The sequence below is a fragment of the Cupressus sempervirens genome, chromosome 1 (assembly GCF_028749045.1).
Source record: "Cupressus sempervirens isolate cs-2001-9-10 chromosome 1, ASM2874904v1, whole genome shotgun sequence".
NCBI classification, from domain to species: Eukaryota; Viridiplantae; Streptophyta; class Pinopsida; order Cupressales; family Cupressaceae; genus Cupressus; species Cupressus sempervirens.
This window is the reverse complement of record NC_143118.1, coordinates 730,578,865-730,602,264: the sequence shown is the minus strand read 5'-3', so window position 1 is coordinate 730,602,264 and position 23,400 is coordinate 730,578,865. Positions and strand designations below refer to the sequence as shown.

Sequence of the window (23,400 nt, the reverse complement as noted above, 5' to 3'; positions counted from 1 at the left end):
CAGATAACTATGTTAGGGTTAATGATGTTTTTTTCATGCATATTGTTAGGATCGTACAAAAGAGGTTGCATATGAGATTGTTGGTTGGAGCGACGAAGTTGATAGAAGATTCTAGAGCCTGGTTCATTCAACTCCTGACATTTTCATAAATCCAAGTTCAAGTACTTTCTTTGGAAGCATACAAGCTTCCAGAGTACCCAACAAGTAAGATGGTTTAGTTGGAGCTTACTCGACAACTCACAGTTTATGACAAGATTTGGAAAGGGAAGAAAAGTTGGGATTGCATCTCCCAATTTCCATAGGAGAAGGAAACACTGAGATGTGCCCATGTCTCAAGACAACAGAGAGATCATCGGATGAGCTCTACTTCTTTCATCTTCCACTCTATCTGAAATTGTTTGACTTTGATCTGCATAGCAAGATAAAATCAATAGTGGGATCAAAGTACCAACATAAAGTTCACCTTGAGGATTTTTGGGCAAATGTTGTAGATGAGAACAAAGTCAGAACAAAGGACGCACTCAAGACTACCGTTAAACATGATTAGAGCATGCAACATATTCCAAGTCCCTGGTCAAATGGAGGACCCAAATGTGGTGCAAAAGGGGTTCCATCTGGAGAAGGCAATTCATCCATGCGAAAGGAAAAGGAAGGTCACAGATCTTAACATACTATCAAAGCCAGTCTTGGATTTTACAAAGTGGTGAATTGAATGTAAACTCAGCAAACTAGTTGTGCTAGAAAATGGATTCACATATCGATTGATTGGCCATGGACTACTTAGGGATGAACGACCAAGGAAAATATCTGAAGGGAGTGTTGAAGAAAGGGAAACTTCATCAAAAATAGCAGAAAACAAGAAAGGGAAAGAGGTAGCTCAAGAAAGGCTGCCCAAGAATAGGCCAGCCATCCAAGAGCCTCAAACGAAGAAGCAGAAAATTGAAAATGTTCCCTCTTCGCCAAGTGACACTCCCAATGTTCAAGAGATAGAAACTTTCAACAAGCAGGAAGTGGAGACAACCATAAGGAGATTTGAGTGAGAGGAAAACTTGGCAAGACCAACACATGATAGATTGAGTATAAATGCCTATGAGAAATCTGCACAAGAGAAAGGTAAAGATCAAGATATGGCTACAAAGAAAAGTCTTGTTGCGATCTTGGAGCGAGAAATGATGGATCTCGAGGTTGATCCAGGAAAGGAAGAAGTTCCTACAGCGACGACAGATATTCTAATGATAGGGATTGTAGCTCCTGACATAATAGTAGATAGTCCAGGAGGTAAAGAGATCATATTCAAGCAATCCAAGGAAAAGAACAATTGGTGATACAAAGAGATCAGAGTATACCTATTCTAGAATAGTTAATGCGGCAGATTCAAAAAAGTCAAGAAAAGGAGGTTGACCCGATAGTTGAATTAGAAGGAATTTTGGATCGAGCTAACCAATCTCAGGAAAAGAGGAAAGAGAATCAGGGTCTACGATTCTACAAATTGCAACTCATATAGTTGATAAGACTAAGGATCAATTTAGTCCAAATGAGTACCATGTCATGGCAATCAATCTTGGCCATGCTTCCCATAAGCAAATCATAGAGGAATTTGATGATTCCACCCAAGCTTTCGAAAGAAAGGATAAAGAAGTTGAAAGAGGGATGCTAGAAAAAGAAAAGAAAAGTCAAGGCCTTATGTCCATTCACAAATAACTTGCCTCATATAGTGAGAGAAAAAGGTACAACCTTTATCCCTACAACGCGTGTTTCAACTGAAGCAGTAGATAATATTCACAAGATCAACGACATTAATCAAGGTGTGAAGATTTGGAAGAATTCAAGAAGAAGCCTTCAAGCATGTAAAAGAATTGGTGCAAGTTCATAGTAGGGCATTGGTTGCACTCTCCAGGATCCAATACATGGAGGAATTGTGGGAAGATGAACACATTTACTAAGAAGTGATCGCTGATATTCAGAATCTGATGGAAACCCTAAAGAAGGCACTAATCGATGGTGGAGTTATCGGTGACTAGGATGTTTATGACTTCCTTTGATGGTACAATGTAGTGATCACAGCCAAGGAAACGTTTGAGAGCTTCACCAAGGAATCTACTCGATGGAGAAAGACAATCAACAACATCAAACAAGGGGTCTCTAATACAATTGCATCCTTGCTGTCACAAAGAATGGTGGAAGATGAAAAAACGGTGGACAACATGAAAGGCAAGTTGGAGGAGTTCTTTCACCTGAATGTTTTCAAGAGAGATGATTTCAAGAACCTCTCCATCTTAAAGAATACCATGCACACCACTCAGGACTTGTTACCGGCTTGGGAAAAAAATTTAGGAAAGGCGAAAAGAGAAGTAGCAGGTCTGGAGTTCAAGCAAGAATCAGCACAAGCATCAACACAAAAGAATCGGAGATGATATTTAATCGATTCCATGCCTTCAGGCGGTGGAGTCAAGGATAGGTGCATTTAATGCATAGTGGGTATGTGCTTAATGGTCACTTATTGCATCCCACTCTCTTCCCAAGCAAGCATGCGTAGTGGTCATTAATTACCCATTACAGTAGTGAATTCTTTATTGCATTAATATAGATTCGTTTACTTTTCCCTAACCCTAATTAGGGCTGATGTGGCACGATTTGGGCCATCGGTTATTGTTTCCATCCGGGCCACCTATTGTAATCGAGGACCTATACAAAGGCCCCACTTCTCATTTGTAAGGGCAGGATTTTCTAAGATTGTTGCAATGAGCCACTAAGAAAATAAAGTTTTAATTGAAGTTTGGTGAATACTTGATGTGTTTTAGTGCTTGCTCATTCTCTTAAATTCCCTCATTTAGATTAAGTTTAGTTTATTTAGAGTGTTGAGATTGTAATGGAGAAAATGATGGTGTATTGACGAATTCCTTTGGTACATAATTTTGACGTCTCAATGATTATAAATTATTGTGCAAAGTTAGCCTAAACCCCTTTCATGCATATGCTTAAATTTTGTCATTCATATGTGTTGTTCTTTATGATGGTGTCTGTGATGATATGAAAATCTTTCACATAACCCTTGAAGATTGCACCAGTTCACATCCAGTTGTGGTATAACTTGGCAAAGCGGAGATTGGTAATTGAGGAAGTTTTCCACTAGAGTACCATCTGTTGTTATCACTGCCCTTAGAATTAAAATAGAATTCTTGAACCTTATCCCCTTTCATTTCCGCATATTTTTTGAAAATCCCAAAAAATACTTCATTGCAAAACCTTTTGACATCTCCTACATCCAATGACTTGAAATGAATCTTAGTAAATACATGTAAGGCCCCTTGTGATCATCAGCAAATCACATCAAGCACTGAGCTTATCCACAGTCAAGAAGAAACCTTGGAGTCATTGTATGATCATATCACAACCTTAGCATACACAAGATTTTGTTCAAGAGAGGATAAGATACTTCAGTATTTTTCTCTGTTGTTTGGTGGGTCAAAACACACGCATCAACAAAACCTGAACCAAAAACAAAATCAACAACTTAGGTTTTCAGCAGATTGGGATATAGGAAGATATTAGATGTTGTATTTACCTTTAGATTTACAATTAACAGTTTACTATTTTTATTTTGAACAATCTATCAGCCATCAACGATCTGCATGAGAATGTCATTTTGTTTTCAATTTGCATTTGAATCAATCAGATATAATAGAAAACACTTTTGTACTCATTTATGGTCTCGTTGTATACATCTTCTCATTGAATTTCACAAAAAATAAAAGGAAATGTGTTTCTAATAAAAAGCAACTTTTTAATTGGTCAAGTTCTATGCATAAATTTTGCAGAGTTCTTTGTGAAGGCTTTGCTGAATATTTTCCAAGCCATGTTTTGTGGACCTGGCAATTATTTTCACCGAATCCAAAAAGTCCAACTAAGGAAATAGACTAATGTTTTAATCATTCATTTATTCAATTGTATGCAATCATAACAAAATCTTTATTTTATGGTTCTATTTACAACTCTCATGGGTCATTGCTCTTCCTTTTTGTGTTCATACAACACTACTAGGTACCATATACTGCTAGCTTTATAAAACTTATAATAGACAGAAAAGCATTTTGAATCATCTGAAAGAGTTAAAAATTGTGTCTCTCCTACAATCATATTAAGCCGTTCAAAATTATCCTGCTTCCTCTATGTCCACACAGACCTCTTCCTTAATAAATTACTGAAATCTACCACTACCCAGTGCAATTCTGATCTAGCCAAGTCAGCACTCTCTCAGAAGATAGATGCTGATTGTCTCATGTATTCTCCTATGATGTGTATCCTTTCAAGGGTCTAACTTTATCTCCTTTTATGGATACATGGATACATGTCCATCATCAACTTCTTTTAGCAATAAATCACATTTTGATTGGTTAGCATCAATCTTGATCTACGAAAAGCACAGTTAGTACCAGTTTAAAAACATTGGAAATAATCTTGCTCTTGTTTCATTGAAGATAGAGATAGCATTACAAAAAACAGATAATAACTTAAGTAGGTTCAAATAGATGATTCTACACCCGTGCAAGCTGATTTTCATGATTGAAATCCTAATGATCATTTTCTGCTTTGAGTATGAGAAGAATGGTATGCACATAAGCATTTCAATGTTTAATATCCTACACATCCACTAGCTCCACTTTGGCTAAAACTAAGGTTTTGTAGAATTCTTTGTCCTGCCCAAAAGGTTACACTTTTATACATTTAATGTATGAAGTCCTCCATCATGTGCATTTCTAGTCATGCATACAAAAAATTCATTGACAAATAAAGACTAATATGCAATCGACTACTATAAAAATCATTGCAGAGGAGGACAAGCATTTACACACAACCCTAAGAACCATAAATTATAATCTTACCATTTGTAATATATTTACATGAGAATTAGAAGTACCTGGAACAAACAGACTAGCAGCCTCTCTCAAAGAACCCAAATCTGAGATATCCTTTGCCTGTTTGAATTAAAAAAGGCCATAAGAAACCAGGAAGAAATTGACATTTTTTAATAATTTCCCAGTAGGCTTATTGTTTCTTTGATACTAATGTGATTCCTAAAGCAGCGTTGTCCCTCCAAATCATCAATTAAGTACAACTCAAAGTTACTATTTTCTCCTTTTTGTGTCTTCTCAGTGTTGTTTTGTTATATCTGGGATTTAGATAAAAGGGTGAGCTTGAACAACAAATAGTGGTAAAAAGGTGTGCATTCCACATGAAGCATGAAAGGACCATAGAATAGGAAACAAAAGTGTTTGAGCAACCTGGAAAACGTGTCAAAGAATAATAGGCATACTCATGCATTATAAGCAATGTTACCAGATATGTAGCTTATGTAGCCTGATACAAGTCCTGTTTGAACCAGATATGTGATACGAATTGCTGCAACAGACGGCCGCAAATACTAACAGTCGCTATTTGTATATTATTACATCTACGTTGTATAATTTATAATTTATTATAAAATTATATTTATCTATTTAAATATTTAATAAAATATATCATTAATAGATTATAACATTATATCATTAAATCTATATTATCATGAAAGGGATCTGGAACAAATGGCAAAAATGTTGGGATTAGCAAAAAGGTAAAAATAATAGTAGAGTGAGAGAGGCTGCACTTAGAAGCAAAGAAGGTGAGAAAGACAAAGAAGAAGATTAAATTGGAGGGGAAAGCAGCAAGTTTCCTGTCATAAACCACTCTACATTTTTATTCTTGTGAAATTTTGAATTTTCTGAATAACAAATGCATGTGCAATGCCTCCACACTTTATGATCATCTAAATCCTAGAGTGATCAAGGTGAGAGCATACAAAGCTTTGACCACACCACTACCTACAATGTATGTGCAATGTCCCCTTCGTAACTAGTTGGTATGGTGGATTATTATCCTATTCAATCTGGTTCTCGTAGGCTAATGAGTTAAGGTTAGGAAACTTTGGAGGTGATTTGTCCAGCCATTTGGCAACATTTGATGTTTCATTGAGCTTCAACCATTATTTTGAGCATGCTGCTCTTTTTGGAATGATTTTGAGAAACGTTTCCAATACTTACTATTTCTTAGTAAGTCGGTTGCAGACATTGACTAAACTGGCTAGTAGTAATACCATTTTTAGTATTGTCAACAGATTCAATTTTATGTTATCTCACAATTTTATAGAGTCCAATGATTTTAAATAAAACAATGATAAGTTATTATTTTATAAATTTATATTAAATATTTAACTTTATCATTGTTGAAATTCGCTAAATAAACAGGACTATATGGCACCAATTATAAAGTGATAATGTTTTATATTAAAAGTACGAAGCCTTTTTGCACTTGGATGCAACAGTGGGAAAATAAAATTGACTTTTACAAAATTAAAAACGGAAAAGTGAAAAAAGTTGAACTTTTTGGGAGATCTCTAAGAGCAATTTTGTGTAGATCATTTGATATGTTGAGTTTGATATTTTCAATAGTCATTATTTTTGGAGGAGATTGTAATTCTCTAGTTTGTGAGGATGAAACCCCTTGTAGGCAACATTCTCCATGTTATTGAGAGACATAATCTAGAGAATTTCATGGTGTTTCCATATAGGAAACACAACTAGGCTCTTTGGAGTTTCAAAGTTCAAACATGTTGGACTTTACCATTGCGTATTTCGTTTTGGAGGGGTGATTGAAGGAGATTTCAAAGGGAGTGTAATGTTGTTGATGTTCATGGGTTGGGTTGAAATCTTTCTTGGTTGGGTTGTACTTTATTGGAGCTTTTTGTACCCTATAAGAAGGTTGTACCATTTGACCATCCTAGAGTTCAAGCGGGAACCAAAGCCAATTGTCAGTGGAGATAAGTTGGAGACAGTGTTGTCAAGATTTCATGCATTCAAGGAATAAGATCAAGCATATGCTATTCTTGGCAAAGGAGGATTTAATGTATAGTGGGCTATCATTCACCCCACTCTCCTATTAAATGGGCTAGTGTAGTGGGCATTCATTACCTCATTAAGGAAGTGGTTTTCTCTTGATTGGTTTGTGTGGACATCTGCATTCAATGTAGATTCTCTTTCTTTGCCCTAACGCTAATTATGGATGAGGTGGCACAATCTAGGCCATCAGTTTTGTTATAGTCCAAACCACTCACTGTAATTGGAGACCTATATAAAGACCTCACCTTTCATCTGTAAGGACGGAATTCAGAGATTATTGCTTTTGAGCTACTAAGATAATAAAGTTGTAATTGAAATTTGGTGATTTCTTAATGTATCTTAGTCCTTGCATGTTCTCTTTGTTCCCTCACTTAGAGTAGATTTGTTTTCAAGTACTTAGATGAATGTGATTCATAATAGTGTTATAATGGAATTATCTTTCTCATACATTTTGTTCTTAAGTGATTCCTGAGAGTGGTGCAAGGTTGGCAATGAGCCATTATGTGCATGCTTTACTTATATCTTTAATGCACATTGTTTGTTCTGATGGTGCTTCACTGGGATATGAAAACTATTTTCACAACCCTTGAAGATTACACCAATTTTGTATAGGTTTTGAATTTGGAGAAGAAAATTTTGGTAGATTTCATTGTAGCAATATTCATCTTACAAGTTCTAAGGATTAGTATAGACCCTAGTCTCATTTATTTTATGCACATTCGTGAAAAACCCATAAAAAGTACTCTTATTGAAGTATCATTTGAAAGCTCCGGTTACTAGTATTGTTTAACGTGAGGAACATAAGATAAGGCCCCTCGTGATACTAGCATATCACATTCACCATTGAGCCTATCCAACCTAGAAGGACCCTTGAAAATTACCTGTGTGATCTTACTTGCAATCTTATCATACACAGAATTTTGATCAAGAGAGGATAGGATATTTCAATATTTTATTCTGTTGTTGGTAGGCAATAAAACGCACATCAACGAGAGGGATCCAAACTAGTTATCACGACTCCTTACTATCATCACAACAAGTTCAAGGACAAGGTAGAGAAGTGTTACATCCCAAAATTTTGACCTAATTAAAAATAAATTATAGTCGTTGAGATGATTAGTTAAAAACTATTGTTTTCCTTGATCATGTGAAAAGGGTAGTTATAATAACCGTTGTTTCATATCAACTTGGTTGTTAACAATTATTAGGCATAATTGCTTAATGATGATGGTAGTTAGCAGTTACTTGTCATATGTTTTATGATGGTAGTTAGCCGTTACTTGTCATATGTTTGATGATGGAGTTATCAGTTGCTTGTTTACTGGATGATGGTAGTTAACTATTGTTACAACTATCTGTGTTATATTCTGGTACTAATTTATTATCGGAGAACTTATTATTGTGGAAATGTTGCACAGGTGGTTGCACGAGCAAACAAAGGAGAGAAAGCATTGCTAAACGGGATATATGGAATGGGGCACTACTTTAGTCCATTGATCTGATCGACAGGTATGGCCTCTTAACTACCTTGGTAAGGACCTAGCGACTTTATAACAGATTACCTACATTGGACACACATGAGCTACTTGGGCAACATATAAACCTTTTATATATTTAAACTTAATCAAAATTCATATCTTTATTGTTCTATGTTGGCATCTTCATCATTTACATTTTTATATATATGCACATATGTATAAAGGTATGATGCCACCATGACATTAAATCTCCAAGCTCGTCTCTATTAACATATGTATAAATATATACATGCATATAGATACACATCAGGAGGATATGAAGTGACGATAAATCATAATTCTCCGAATTATATACATATATAGATATGTGTATTTTAATAGGTATGACCTTGGACATAATAAAAGTAAGGTGACATCATTTTGAAAATTATATATATATATATATATATAGATTTCTTCTTTTTAATAACTCTTCTAAGGAGCCCTTTGATATTTGTTTTTAAATTATAAGTCTCTATGAGAGACGTTGAGTACAATTGGCGCCCCTTTTCATATTTTTTAATCGGTAAACCAAGAAACCAATGATCTTGTTTTAACTGCCACCTTGGGCCATGGCTTAAGTTTAAGTTGTATCTCTTTGCCAAGAAATATATACAACTCCATTCCTTCTTTCCATCCGAATCCTTTCTATTCGTTTTTATTCTTTTCACTCGGCTCCCATCACTGCATGTGAAGCCGAGCATTATTTTTGTACGGGTTCTCTGTATCAGACATTCGCTTTCGCCTTCTGTTGTTCAGAACATTGTGTGCCGACCAGTTGGGACTACCTGAATCATATTATCATTGATCGGGTTACGTAGATACCTCTGCTCTTATCTTTTATATATATATATATATATATATATATATATATATATATATGTCAGAAATTGATGCAAGTATTGGTTTAAATCTATGATACAAATCAATTAATAATGTTCAATTCATTACAACCAAACTTTCTTATTTTATTCAATATCTATGGCGAATTATTTCATATCAGAATCGGACAAATATGCAATGTTTGTCTCTTATCTTTGAATAGTTTGTCCTTTACTTCTGATGATACAAATTTTCGATTAAACAAGAGTGAGGTCTTTGAGTCAAAGATGACTTAACGCCAATAATGAATTATCATCTTTGCATCAGCTGAGTATCAGCAATGAACTGCTAATGGATGGATTCCATTAATGATCAAATACCAAGGACTTGCCCAGGCTAGATGGCCAATGAAAAGCAGTGAAGAGGTGAAAGGGATTCTTGCAAAAAGAAAGAACAAAAATCAGAACTATCATGATAACTTATTTACTTAAAAATAATGAACTTCCTAGTAAGCTCATGTTTGTCCAATTCATATACCCTATTGTCAAGTCAAGCGGTGGTGATCGGGTATCATAAACCCATCTAAAACCTTGGCCAAGGTCATTAAAGGCATGTTTTCCTTCTATAGATTGCATGATGTCAGTGGCACCAATTAATCAGGCATGCCCGTCTATTACTAAGTGTACATTCTAAACACCAGTATTGCTCGGATGCCTGGACTAGTAGTGCCCCAAGCCTAGCCCCAGAGTAGGGAGGGCCTTTCTTGTTAAAAGATTGTGTGAAGATTGATAAGGTCCGTGGTTGGGAGGTTAAGCCTAAGCTAATGCTTCTCCTCTTATCCGAAATCTGAGGCTTGCACAACATTATGAGACCCCTCAGATTAGATTATGTATGTTCCTCTTCAATTCTTTACTATGCATTACTTTGTCTTGTAATTGTTAAATATCATAGAACTGATGGTAATGATTTAAGTTCTTTTGTAATTGCTATAAAAATCAGTTATTTAGTTGGTTTTTTTTTTCAGTTAATTTCAAATGAAATGGATTAAAGATGTTCACTTCAATACTTTGGTTTCAAGTATTGCTTTCATATCTACTTTATTTCAGAATATAGTTCTTCTTTTCTAGACTAGAATATTTGTTTGTTACAAGAAGGCACTTCAGGGGCTTCTTACTATAGGCCACATTAGGCCTAGGTTGAGCCCTTTTAAACCTTTAGTGGTGTTGGTGAAGAAGGATGAAATTCTCAAGATGTGCGACTATCTAGCCAAACAAAAAGACAATCAAGAACTAGTATCCCATCCACAGATAGATGAGTTGTTGGACAAGCTTCGTGGGGTAATCTACCACTCAAAAATTGATCTTCGTTGCAGCTACCACAAGATTTAAGTGAGGGAAAGCAATATGTTCACAAGATAGCTTTCTAATGCCACTATGGTCATTATGAGTTTTTCGGTCATGCCTTTTGGATTGACCAATGTCCTTGCTACTTTCTAGTCTTCCATGAACCACATCTTCAACAAGCAATTGTACAGGGTTCTATTGGTATACTTTGATGGCAAACTCATATACAATAAGACCTGGGAAGAATATTTGAGGCACTTGGGCAAAGCTTTGGGAATCATGGAGTCACAGTTGTTTGCAAAGAAATCCAAGTGTGCGTCCAGCATGACAAAGATTTTATACTTGGGCCACATCGTCAATGCACGTGGAGTACAAGTGCACTAGGAGAAAATACAGTTGATTCTTGATTGGTCACCCTTGAGGACACTCATGAAGTTGTGTGGATATTTTGATCCACGCAGCTACTACAAGAGATTCATGAGGGGATTCTCATAGCTTGGAGCCCCATTGATCGACCCCACAAAGAGGGGTGCTTTCTGTTGGATACAAGAGGCACAATGGGCTTTCAACAAGTTAAAGGGAACTATGAGGACATGCCTGATTTTGGCATTTCTTTACTTCTCTCAACCATTTTTCCTCGAGTGTGATGCATCAAGGGAAGACATTAGAGTATCACCCCATTACATTTGAGAGCCAAAAACTCAAGCAAATAGAGAGATTGCACTTCATCTACGACCAGGACAAGGTATTGGAGTAAAAGTTGTGATGAGGACTGACCACAATAGCCTTTTGATACATCTTGGAGTAGAAGGATTTAAATGAGAGCCAGCAGAAGTGGGTGACCAAGATTCAAGCCTATGAATTCAACACCAAGAATATAAAGGGGAAGAAGCATGTGGTTATTGATGCATATTCTAAGAGACCTGCCATGTGCTCTTTGTCCCAAGTTTCAAGTGAATGGAGGGCTTATTTGTTAGAGTACTTCAATGATACCTTCGCTTGCCAAATAATAGATAGGAAAATTAATGATGCCTGTTAAAAAGTAGTGGATTATGTCATCTACTACAAGGATAAGATTTTCTTGTTTCCAAAGTCAAAATTGAAAGAGAACATCTTGAGGGAGGTTCATAAGTCACCAATAGAAGGGCATCCTAAATACCTCAAGGAATATGGGCAGAATCGTGCAAGGTTGTCACAGAAGGGCCTCAAGGATGTTGTTCTGTTATTTTTCAAGGAGTATGTTACATGCTAGTAGAACAAGTTTGAGCATTCCTTTCCAATGGGATTCCTTCAACCTTTACCCATTTCAAATAAGGAGTGGGAGTGCATCTTGGTGAGTTTCATGATACTTTCATCACAGGATTTCCCAAGGTGCAGGGCAAGGATTGCATTTACATGGAAGCTGATTGTTTGACCAAGTATGCTTGCTTCTTGGCCATTTCAATAGTTTCAAGCAGCTTAGGTTGTGGAGTTCTTTCGAGAAATTTTCAGGATGCATCACTTTGCAAGAGATATATTCAATGATAGAGATAGTAGGTTCCTCAACGTTTTTTAGATGGATCTTTCAACCTTGTGTAAGAACCCTTCAAGGTTCTAACTGCTGAACTGTTTCTGGTGTTTTGTTTGCAATTTTTTTTGTGTGCTTTGAGAGGGGTTTTAATAAAAAGCAATACATATGCTAAAATAAACTTCTGGAAATTGAAAAATAAACAACTAAGGAATGTAATAGAGGATTTCAAAAGTTTTTCTTCATTATTTCAGAAGGAAAATTCATTACAATCAAATAGCATACGCAGCATATTGAAAGAAACCCTTTCGATAAGTGCTGGTTGAAAAAGCAAGACAAGAATGCTAAAAAATATCCCCACCAATCAGTAACAGAATCTACAAGAGATGATGCCAAATCCTTCTTTAGACCTAAGCATCCTTATAATTTAATAGAATTTTGGGGACCCTTCATCAAAATTGTACCTTGCTGGGGCTGTCACATGTGCACCAAACAGCGGGTCACACAACCCTCAATAACCAGCCAATAACTCCTTCAACAGTTGCACCCAACCTGCTCAATCAACTGCCCTCAATCTGACAGATAATTCTACAATTTATTCCTCCAATCAGCACAATCATGACCTTTGTATGAAGCCAACCAATAAGCAATATCGGGCGAATATTTCACACCCTCTAACTGCTGCTATAGAGAAGAAGCAATGCTCTCCAATGTTGATAAGCTCAGAACCTACAGAAACCCTTGGTTTCTCACAAACTCCAATGCTCTAGAAAAGACATATCAAACCAAACAATCCACATGATGAAGTTTGATTTCTCTTGCAAATACTTATATTTCCTCAAGAAGTACAATTTCCCCTAAAAGCATTTTAAATAACATTTAAAATGTTATTTTATTTCAAACTTAGGAAATCCTTTAATAATTCATTAAGTTTTTCATTTATAACCAATTGCTCAATTGGCTCCCTTCCAATGATGAATAGACCCTCAAAGTTGAGTGAAATTATAAAGTTATATTATAGCTTTAAGATATAAGCTTTAAACAATAATGTTTATATAAGTCAAATAAACATTAATATCTCCATGAATACACAACAATTATGAATGTGATCTAGATTGGGAGCTGACCTGATCAAGCTGCATATGACCATCCCCAATTTGTAAAAATAGTAGGTGTCCCTCTCTAAGCATCTCAAAACTTACTATAAATAGCAATTATTGCATAAGAAGTCCCATCCCTCAAACGAACACCCATCCTGCAAAATGCTAACCACTAAAGAAGCTGCATCCCTCAAAGGGGCCCTCTATCCAACCTAATTGGCCTACGAGGGTCTATGATAGGCCAATCTATTCTTCTAACTGATGTCAACTAGAAGGGGACATCACGGATTGTCAAGTATTGGGCTAACTCCAAGTACGAGTTACTACCCCTAGATGAATGGACAAATTAAGGTTTTGAACAAGTGGTTGGAGGGATACTACGAGGTAATGAAGTAAAAGACATGGATTCATTAATTACATCTTCGAAGTAATACTACAACAACACCTATCACATGTCCATTGTGATGTCACTCTTTAAGGCACTCAACAACTATGAGGCCACTTCATTTGTGGATCTAGCAATTTAGGAGACATGAGAGCGGCCAAGGCCAAGGATTTTAGAAGAGTCACAACCACTCATAATCACAACCCTTTCTAAGATTCACATCCTTTCATAATTGAAAATATTTGAAAAGTTCACTTGTTTTCTTCTCACTCCTCTTCTAATAATCCTTCTTTAACTCCTCTCTTCTTCTCTTCTTCCTTACTCTTTAAAATGAACTCTCTTCCTTTTTATACCTTAATTTTAAAGAGTCGCATCTTTTTATTACATCTCTTGACTTTTTATTAGATTTAGTTAATTTATATTATATTATTTCTTATTTATCAATTTTGTATTTACTATTAAAATCTTATTTACAAAGATAACATACTTTCTACAATATTCTCTTCTATTTAATTTTATTTATTTATTTATTCATGTTAAATTTATTATTATTTAATTGTTTTAAATATTATACTAAATATTATTTTACTGATAATATTATATCTGTAATTTTTTTTCTTTTTTAAGAGGGGTAAACACTTTGACCTGGAGCTATGAACCAGTGAGGGCACAAGCAAGGGACCTCATCCCCATTAGATTTGAACCTTGATGGCAAGGATAACAACTCAACAACTTAACCATCAGAACATGCCACTATTGGCTGTAATTTTTATTTCTTATTTCTATATTTGAATATGATTTTCTTATCATCATTTATTTAATTATTATTTAAATTATATTTTTAAATGGGGACATGACAACATCCTACTCTGACATAGCTTGTGGGCAAGCAGTTATGGGAAGGGGAGACTGTCATGTCTCCTCCTTAAGCTAGACCTATTCACAAGTTTCAATATTAGTTCATACAGTCCCTCGTGAGCTTGTTAGCCTTGCAATGGGGGGACCATTTTGGGTGGCAAACTTGTGGTGCCACCCTTCCTGGATAAAGTCTTGTTTTTAATTAATCCTTTAAAATGCTATTCTAAGCTAGCTAACTAGTTTGTCTTGATTAGCTTAAACATCATACATATATCTACATTAATAGAGCAACATCAAGATTGATCAACTTTTGAATCCATTTGTCTTATAATTCCATATTGGAATTCACTGGGATATTGCAATTTCAGAGCTGAGATATCCCCCTCATTCTACCATCTATCCCAATTTGGTGAAGTCTCTTTGAAACCATATTGGATTGACAAATTTTCAAAAATTGTCAAGATGTCATGTCTTGCGATCTACAAGATTTCATTTATACAAGCAATTCTTTGTTTAGATCGACATCTTTCTTGTGGGAGCATAAACAACCAATGTCTCATAATTTATTGCCACTGCAGATCAGTTACTTGCATAAGAACCCATTTATTGTGATGTCTCTGATTTTGCAAGGTCAGCCAATACTAATTTCATAAATGAGAAACAAATAGATTTACTTGGGCCCGACGTTGAAGATTATCATATAATGATAATAATTCATAAATAAATATTATTGGAAGTTGCACTTCATATTAGGCCGACATATTTTAAATTTTGGCTGATTTTAGCACAAAGTTGACCTCAATTGATATTCTATATGCTTTTGGAGCATCGTGCATTTGGGATTTATTCCCTGCACTAAACGAATGCAAATCACTCTCTTAGATGACCTGAGAGGCACCTATAGTGGAAGAAAAACCCTGCTACAACAATGTTTTTCTGATCTATTGTGAATACCTTACTAGATGTCTTTTGAGATGTCACCCTCAAGGACCAACAAGAAGCACGACACCAAACAGAAAAGGATGCAAGCTCTAAAAGTAGTTTGGATTACAATATTAGGCAGAGCATGCTTCAATAGTCACAATTGCAAAGGCATATTGTAAGATGACACTAATATTATCATTGAAATTGCATCAACCTACGCAGAGCAACATAGACTGCTATTTCATGTCTACCTAGTCACAACACAAATAAACTAAATTGCTGAATCGGGAACGAGTACAAGTATAGGTATGTGGGTACAAAATGCTACTACGACGGAATTGTTTTGGAGGAGTTGGGCATGTTCATACAAATATATAAATCCATACATATATAAGATAAGATGATTTATTAATGTCCAACTAGACACCACCAAAAGGGTCTATGGGGCGAAAAGTTACAATGTAATGTCCCCGCCATTAGGATTAAATTGGGATAGTAATAATTGTAAGAGAATTGGTAAGATCAACATAAATCTAACTAAATGTTTCACCCTTAATGGCATGCAAACATATATCATTTATAAAATATCTAGTTTAACATTCATAATGAATATTCTCCACCAAGCATACCTTGGATTGTATTATGACATTTGAAATGAATGCCCTCCACCAAACATAGTTTGGATCGTATTATGACATTCGAAATGACTGCCCTCCACCAAACATAGTTTGGATCAAGATATTATTCTTATTCTTTATTTAATAATTTTGATTATTGATTTCGTTATATATAATCATTTAATGTCACATATATAATAGAGCTTGTTCACTATCTTATTAAAAATATATTACCACATAATTATTGATTCCATCATATGTATTTGTTAGTTTATTAATAATTTGAAAGAAATTAATTGGTGCAAAGGAGCAGTGTCGATGCAAGGGTAGAGTTAGGGATTTGAATTCGTTAACTTCCAAATTAACTGAACAGGAATGATACCAGTCCCATAGCCCCTGAATCCCTTCCCGTCCTAGCTTGCATCTCCACCACTATCTTTTTAGGTAGGTATGAATTGGTATGGGCCCTACCATTCTAATGTAGATCCCTATAATTTTATGGGCTATGAGGTGTTGGCCCCTACCATTCTATAGTCCCCTACCTACAATTGTATGGGCTACAAGGCAGGATTATCACTATTGGCACTAGCATCCAACTATTGGTGTCTAACCACAATCTGAGAATTGGGTGATCGAGTTCGTTCTCCACCCGTGCCAAAATCAGCAAATGACCCTACAAAGCACCCCTAGTAGTTTTTACCCAGGTGACCCAGCAAGCATCCTGCATCACCACCACCATTTCACTAAATTACATATAGAGAGAAGCGAAGATGTCCCTATCCCTATCCCTACCTACCCTACCCTATATTTTAAGGGGAAGGGGAAGGACTCTATAGGAACCCATCAGCCCTAGTATCATAGGCGACCGAACAACCACCCACTAATTACTAGAGCAACCTGCTATGATAATTCCATAAACACCTAGCAAAGATATTGCAGATGGATGAAGTATACCTATGTTCAGATCTGACAATACAATACCATAATCAAAAGGTACAACGGCCCTATAATTTTTAGGCAAATGAGTGGGGCGCCAGGGTCAAGCCTTGGGTAAGAAAATGGCATGCTAGTGAGTTAGGTCCCCCTACCATTCTATAGGCGATACTAGAATAGTAGGGCCGAGCCCCTCAAATTACATAGCCATTCGCCCTCTGCATGCATCGGCTAAATCAAAAACCAAGTTTTCTTGCTGACTCAACTGCTATAATAGGGGCCAAGAAGGGGTGATTCTATTCGTCCCCACAATTTGATAGGGCCATAATATTCTATAGGGGCCCACCCTATGCATTCACATGGGGCCACCCTATGCTCCATAGCCCATAAAATTTTAGGTAGGCATAATGGAAGTGTACATTCATAAACTCTAGTTGGGTTTGCTATAAATCCAAAACAAGGGTCGTTTTCTACTGTTCCTCCTTAGTTCATTGACCCATCTGCTCTCATTTCTTTCTTGCCTTGCCCCTATCCTACCTTTCTTTTGTGAGCCCTCTCGACCAATGGGAGAGGGGGAGGGCGTCCCTAGGGTGGAGATAGTCGACCCCACCACCTATTTAACCATCACCTTGGTGACATCGAGACCCATCAGCTCACCTTGCAAGTGTACCTTCCTTTCCTATCTCAGCCCTTTATCCGCCAGCACCACTAGCAGCAGAGTTAGTCAATAGCGGATATGGATTCAACAGAAGCAATTCATTCTCCAGATCGGGACCTAAGGAGAAGTTCTAAGTGAAACTCCTTATAATGCATTCTTCTCTGCGAGAGAAAATTAAGGTGAATGCCTATGCATTCTTCTTTGTGAGAGAAAATTAAGGTGAACGCCTTTGTACCACCCTCTAACTATGTTCATGGTGGTTACTATTTCACATATGATATGTAATCAAAGGTGACGATCTTTCATTGACATATATAAACAAAAGGTAACCATTGTAAGGTGACGATCTTATAAATGGCAAGCTTGTTATCATGACAGACTTCATTAAATTGTTGTCCCAAAGTGTTGAAAGTCGTGATAACGTACAGACAAAAATAACCATTGTAAGGTGGCTATCTTATAAATGGTAGACCTATTATCATGGTTCTTTGGACCAGATTTTTCCAGACACTATGATAACTAACTCATCATGGTTCTTTGGGTTGGATTTTGCCAGACACCATGATAACCAACTTGTTATGGTTCTTTGGGCCGGATCTTGTCAGACACCACGACATAGTTACTATTATAGACCACAACTAAGGTGGTGTTTAAGCTTATATTAAAGTTATGGAATTTATTTGAATTGTGTGTTATAAAAGGTGAGATGATATCTCTTCATATACTAGAGAGCATAATGTGTTCTATATCAGTTCTCTCTGACTAAGAGGGAGTGTTAAAGTTGTAGCTTCAGCCGGATTGATTTAGTTTGATATACATTATTTTTATTGGCAATCATCATTTACTATATATACTTATCCACGTTAATAATATATAATATATTATATAATACATATATATTATTGTATATAATTTATATATCATAGTATTTAACATATATATTATATTATATATTGTTATACATATTATTATTATTCATGTTAATATAATATTATTTAAATGATGATTACACCATAGAGACATGTCTCCTCTCATATTTATATGAGAACCAAATCTGCATTTGGACATCATCAATTACAATGGCCATGATAGTACATTTGCAGAAAATGATCCATATTATTCAACATGAACAATATATCATCTTGAATGAAACAATCTAACCATCTACTCAAATCAGTTACAATAGGCTCTTTGCAAGCTTTCCTTGGTCTTGCAAAATTAGTGTCATCCTCATAAAAAGTCTTTAAGTTATCAAGTCCAAGCACTTCCACTCTCATCTTTGTCAACAAATTCCTTCTACTCAATGCATCAACCATCTTATTTGATTGACCACACCTATCCTTTAACACAAATATGTAACTCTGCAAGAACTCAACCCATCTCATAAATCTCTAATTCAACTTCCCTTGATCACTCAAATATTCTAAGGCTTTTTGATCGGTGTACAACACAAATTCCTTAGGTAACAAGTAATGTCTCCATTTCTTCAAAGCTTGAACTATGACATAGAACTGTTGACCATAAATTGAACACCTTTTCTTTACATCATTCAAGTTCTCACTGAAATAAGCAACGAGTCTACCTTGACTCAATACTGCTCCAATTGCAGTTCCACTTGCGTCACAATCCACTTGAAATTCTTTTCCGAAATTAGGTAGGGCTAACAATGGTTGTTCTGTCACCTTTTGCTTTAACTACTCCTTTGTGCTCCATTTGCCCACTTGAACTCCTTTCTATTACCTCTAATGGTTGCTATCATAGGACTACTAATTGAATTGAAATTCTAGGTAAACTTCCTATAGAAACTAGCCAATGCATGAAATGATATAACCACTCCAACATTCTCTAGTGTAGGCCACTCAACAATTGTTTTTGCCTTCTCAAGATGCATATTCAAACCTTCAAGTGAAATCACAAATTCTAAGTACACTATCTCTTCTTTCATGAAGGAACATTTCTTGATATTGATCAACAACTCCTCCCTTAATCTCTGAAACACTTGTCTCAAATGCAACAAATGATCCTCTCTTACCTTATTGAAAATCAGAATGTCATCTGGGTACACAATCACATACTTGCCTAAGAACTTCAATACATCATTTATTAACCTCATGAAAGTACTTGGTGCATCGATCAAACCAAATGATATCACTAACCACTCATACAAACCTTCACTTGTCTTCACTGCAATTTTCCATTCATCACCTTCTCTAATTCTGATTTGACGATACACACTCTTCAAATAAATTTCGGTAAAACGCTTAGCTCTACTTCAACAATCCATAATATCATCCATCTTTTGTAAAAGAAATCTATACTTCACCATGATCTTGTTGATTGATCTAGAATCAATACACATTCTTCATTCTCCATCCTTCTTAGGTGCTAACACTACATAAGGACTCAAACACTCTCTGATTAGACTCCTAAAAAAATCATGCACTTGTCTATTCAATTCTTCATTCTCTACACGTGTCATATGGTGTGCTTATTTATTTGGTAAACTTGCTCTTGGAATTAGATCCATGCAATGACTAATACTATTTATAGGTGGTAATCCACCATGTACATTATCAAATATTGTCTTCATACTCTATCAATAATTATCTTACATCCCGTGGTTGCTCCTCTAGCAATCCTAAATCAGGCTTTCTAGGAATCAAAGTGATGCAAAGGTGCTCTTTGGAAAACCTTTCATGGACAGATTCAACTCGAATGGTCTCATCAAAGGTTCACATTCATCAATTTGGGGGACTTTACAACCTATCTTTCCTGACTACTCTATGCTATAGTAACATTATCTATTACAGGAACATAAAACATTAAAAGGGGAAATATTCTTCTCACAAATCTATAGTCGTGCTCTTCCACTTATAGTCTTCACAGAGACAGGAATTATGAAAAACACTCATCTCTTGATTAAAAAGGTGTGATCAGACCCAAGAATGACGAATTTACCCTCTACTCAGCCCAATAGGCTAAACTCTTAATTAACTTGCAGAATCATCAAACTAAGGAAATGATATAAAATCAGTTAAAATTGTTATCAGATGAATTGGCTCCAACATAAAGCAGACCACATTCGAAACATACATAGTTATCTTAATTCCCATGGACAAGAATCTATATGTAAGTTCCAACTTGATACCCATCTTTTCAACATCCCAATGAAGAAAATAGTCAAAACCTGACGCCAAGAACAAATGAAAGGGAGGGATTTCAACAGTTTGGAAATCGATTTTAATTCCAAGTTTGACAACATGCGTGCATCAACCTCTTTTCTTACTCCCAATATGGGTTCAAGTCGAATTCCAATATCAATAACAACGACCTATATATATCATTTGGTTTGTCTAAATTGTTGATTATTCAAGATCAGTACAAATGTAATGGTACTATCTATATGTTACGTGTTTTCCAAGTGCAGACCTGGATGCATATAAATAGGAGTAGAAGAGACATGTCTCTATTTTAATTAATCTTGGTTATGGTAAGTTAATTTCATTAGACGTTGTTAACAATAATTATATATATATATATATATATATATATATATATATATATATATATATATATATATATATATATATATATATATATATATATATATATATATATATATATATATATATTTGTGTGTGTGTCTAATTGATGATTAATCAAAAACCAATAACTATATGGAATTAACTCTAGATTAATTCAATTGGACTGATGCTACAACATTAACACTTCCTCTTAGCTAGGGAGGATTGTTATAGAAACACATTATGCTCTCAAGCTTATAGAAAGATATCATCTCAATATGATATTCTTGGAATGACATATTTAAGGATATCAACATATATCCATCAAATCAGATATAATCCGACTAATGCTATTTCATCAACTCTCCCTCTTAACAAGGGAGAATTTAAACAACATAACCATCTCACAAAATGGTAATCCGATTTTGAAGAATCTTATCAATCTGACATTCTTGTGATATGAGAACTAGCATCAAAGTGAAGATGCCTATGAACAAGAATATCATATACTAGAAAGATATGAGTTATCTGATTTCCGGCATTCTCCAGGACAATATTGAATGTAGTCTATCACATAACAACCTTGATCTCAAGGACAACAAAGTAGTTCCCATTATGACAAGTATTACAACCTCCGACAAACCCTGGGACATCAGCTTAATGTAGTCTATCGTAATACATTAGTTATCATGATCTCTAGCACATTCCGGGACAACAAGTTAATGAAGTCTATCATAATAATAGATCAAGAACTCAAGAACAAAAAATTTAGTATCATGATTTCCAACACATTCTGGACAACTTAATGTAGTCTATCACTATACATTTGTTATCATGATATCCGACACTCCGGGACAGCAACTTAATGTAGTCAATCATGATAACAGGTCAAGCTATTGTCAAAATCATCACCTTACAATAGTGACCTCACAAATACATCAATGAAAGATCGTCACCTTTCATGACATAATCCACATATGCAAAATAGTATCCACCATGAACCAAGTCAGAGGGTGGAACAAGGGCTTTTAACTCAACTTCTCTCTCACAGAGAAGAATGTATTACAAGGAATTTCACTTAAAACTTTTCTTTCATAGAGAAGAACTCATTAACAAGGAATTCCACCTAAAAATTTTCTCTCTAAAGAAAGATCTTTGGAATTCAAATCCTCTAGCTACTCCCTTAGAGGCTCTCTTCGTTCAAGGATGCCTGTGATAAACTGTAAGACTCCCTCTGAATTGAATATCAATTTTTCGACTTTTTAGTGACAAGTCGTTTCTTCCTCATGATGTATACATGGGTAGGCCCATCAAAATCATGCAGTCACACACATGTATTTTTAGTCTCCCTCTAAATATTAATCTTTTGAGCTCCTACATTGCCTTTGAAGAATTGCCAAACTCCCTCTTAATGGAAGAATACTCAATCCCAATCATCAAGAATATTTGAACAAAATTTCATCACAGTATGCTCCCTCTCAATTGAATAGTCCCTTGTCTTTACTCTATTTCATAGTCCCAAATGTTTTCACCCCCAAAAAATGCCTCAGCACCATTCCTAATGCACTATTGTTCTTTTCCTGGAAGAATATCCCTACACATCAAGGAATGGAACAATAGTATATCAAGGAAAATGACTCTTATTAATCAAATAAGTAAGGGACTACAATAAACAAGTAAATATAATACTCAAAAAGAATAAATACTTATCTGCACATCAACATCCATATGCATCAAATTAGAAAATGCCTCTATATAAGCATTTGTCAAACAGTGGAATGGAACATTGGTTATTATTCCCCTAACAATGTAAAATTCCCGCTCTTATATCGTTGAATACTTTTGCATCACATCAAATATGGAAAATTCTTTTTGTATAATAGATCTCAGAACCTTTGTATTATGGGAGGATGCAATAGAAGCAATCAGGCTGAGCTTTCAACTCTGACCAACAAACACATCACTATTTTGTCACACTATGTAGTAGGTTTTGAAACTCCTTTAGTAGGTTTGTCTTGTGAATTCTATCTTCCGTTGCATTCAAAATCATTTTGAAAGCTTCCCAATCAGCATTCATCTTTGAATAAATTTGTTGATTAATTCATATGCTCTACCTATGATTCTATATTTAACAAGCCTGTTATTGTTTAAACACAAGGGATGTGAGTAATAAATGGCAGTTAGCTTGGCTTCCAAGCATTCTATCTTCAATTTCTCATATAAAATAGTTTTCATCATGCTCTTTGTCAGTACCCAAGGCAAAGTTATAAACTTTGTCTC

General features: G+C 35.4%; 1 protein-coding gene across 1 annotated transcript in view; it reads right to left on the bottom strand.

Moving 5' to 3' along the window:
- LOC149580004 (tagatose-6-phosphate ketose/aldose isomerase, putative (Mog1/PsbP/DUF1795-like photosystem II reaction center PsbP family protein)) overlaps positions 1 to 23,400 on the bottom strand; it is a 116,914-nt gene that overhangs the window by 57,256 nt on the left and 36,258 nt on the right. Inside the window, exon 4 of the mRNA XM_089788327.1 lies at positions 4,919 to 4,976. Coding sequence (XP_089644453.1) covers positions 4,919 to 4,976 — 58 coding nt within the window. The remainder of the gene's footprint in view (positions 1 to 4,918; positions 4,977 to 23,400) is intronic.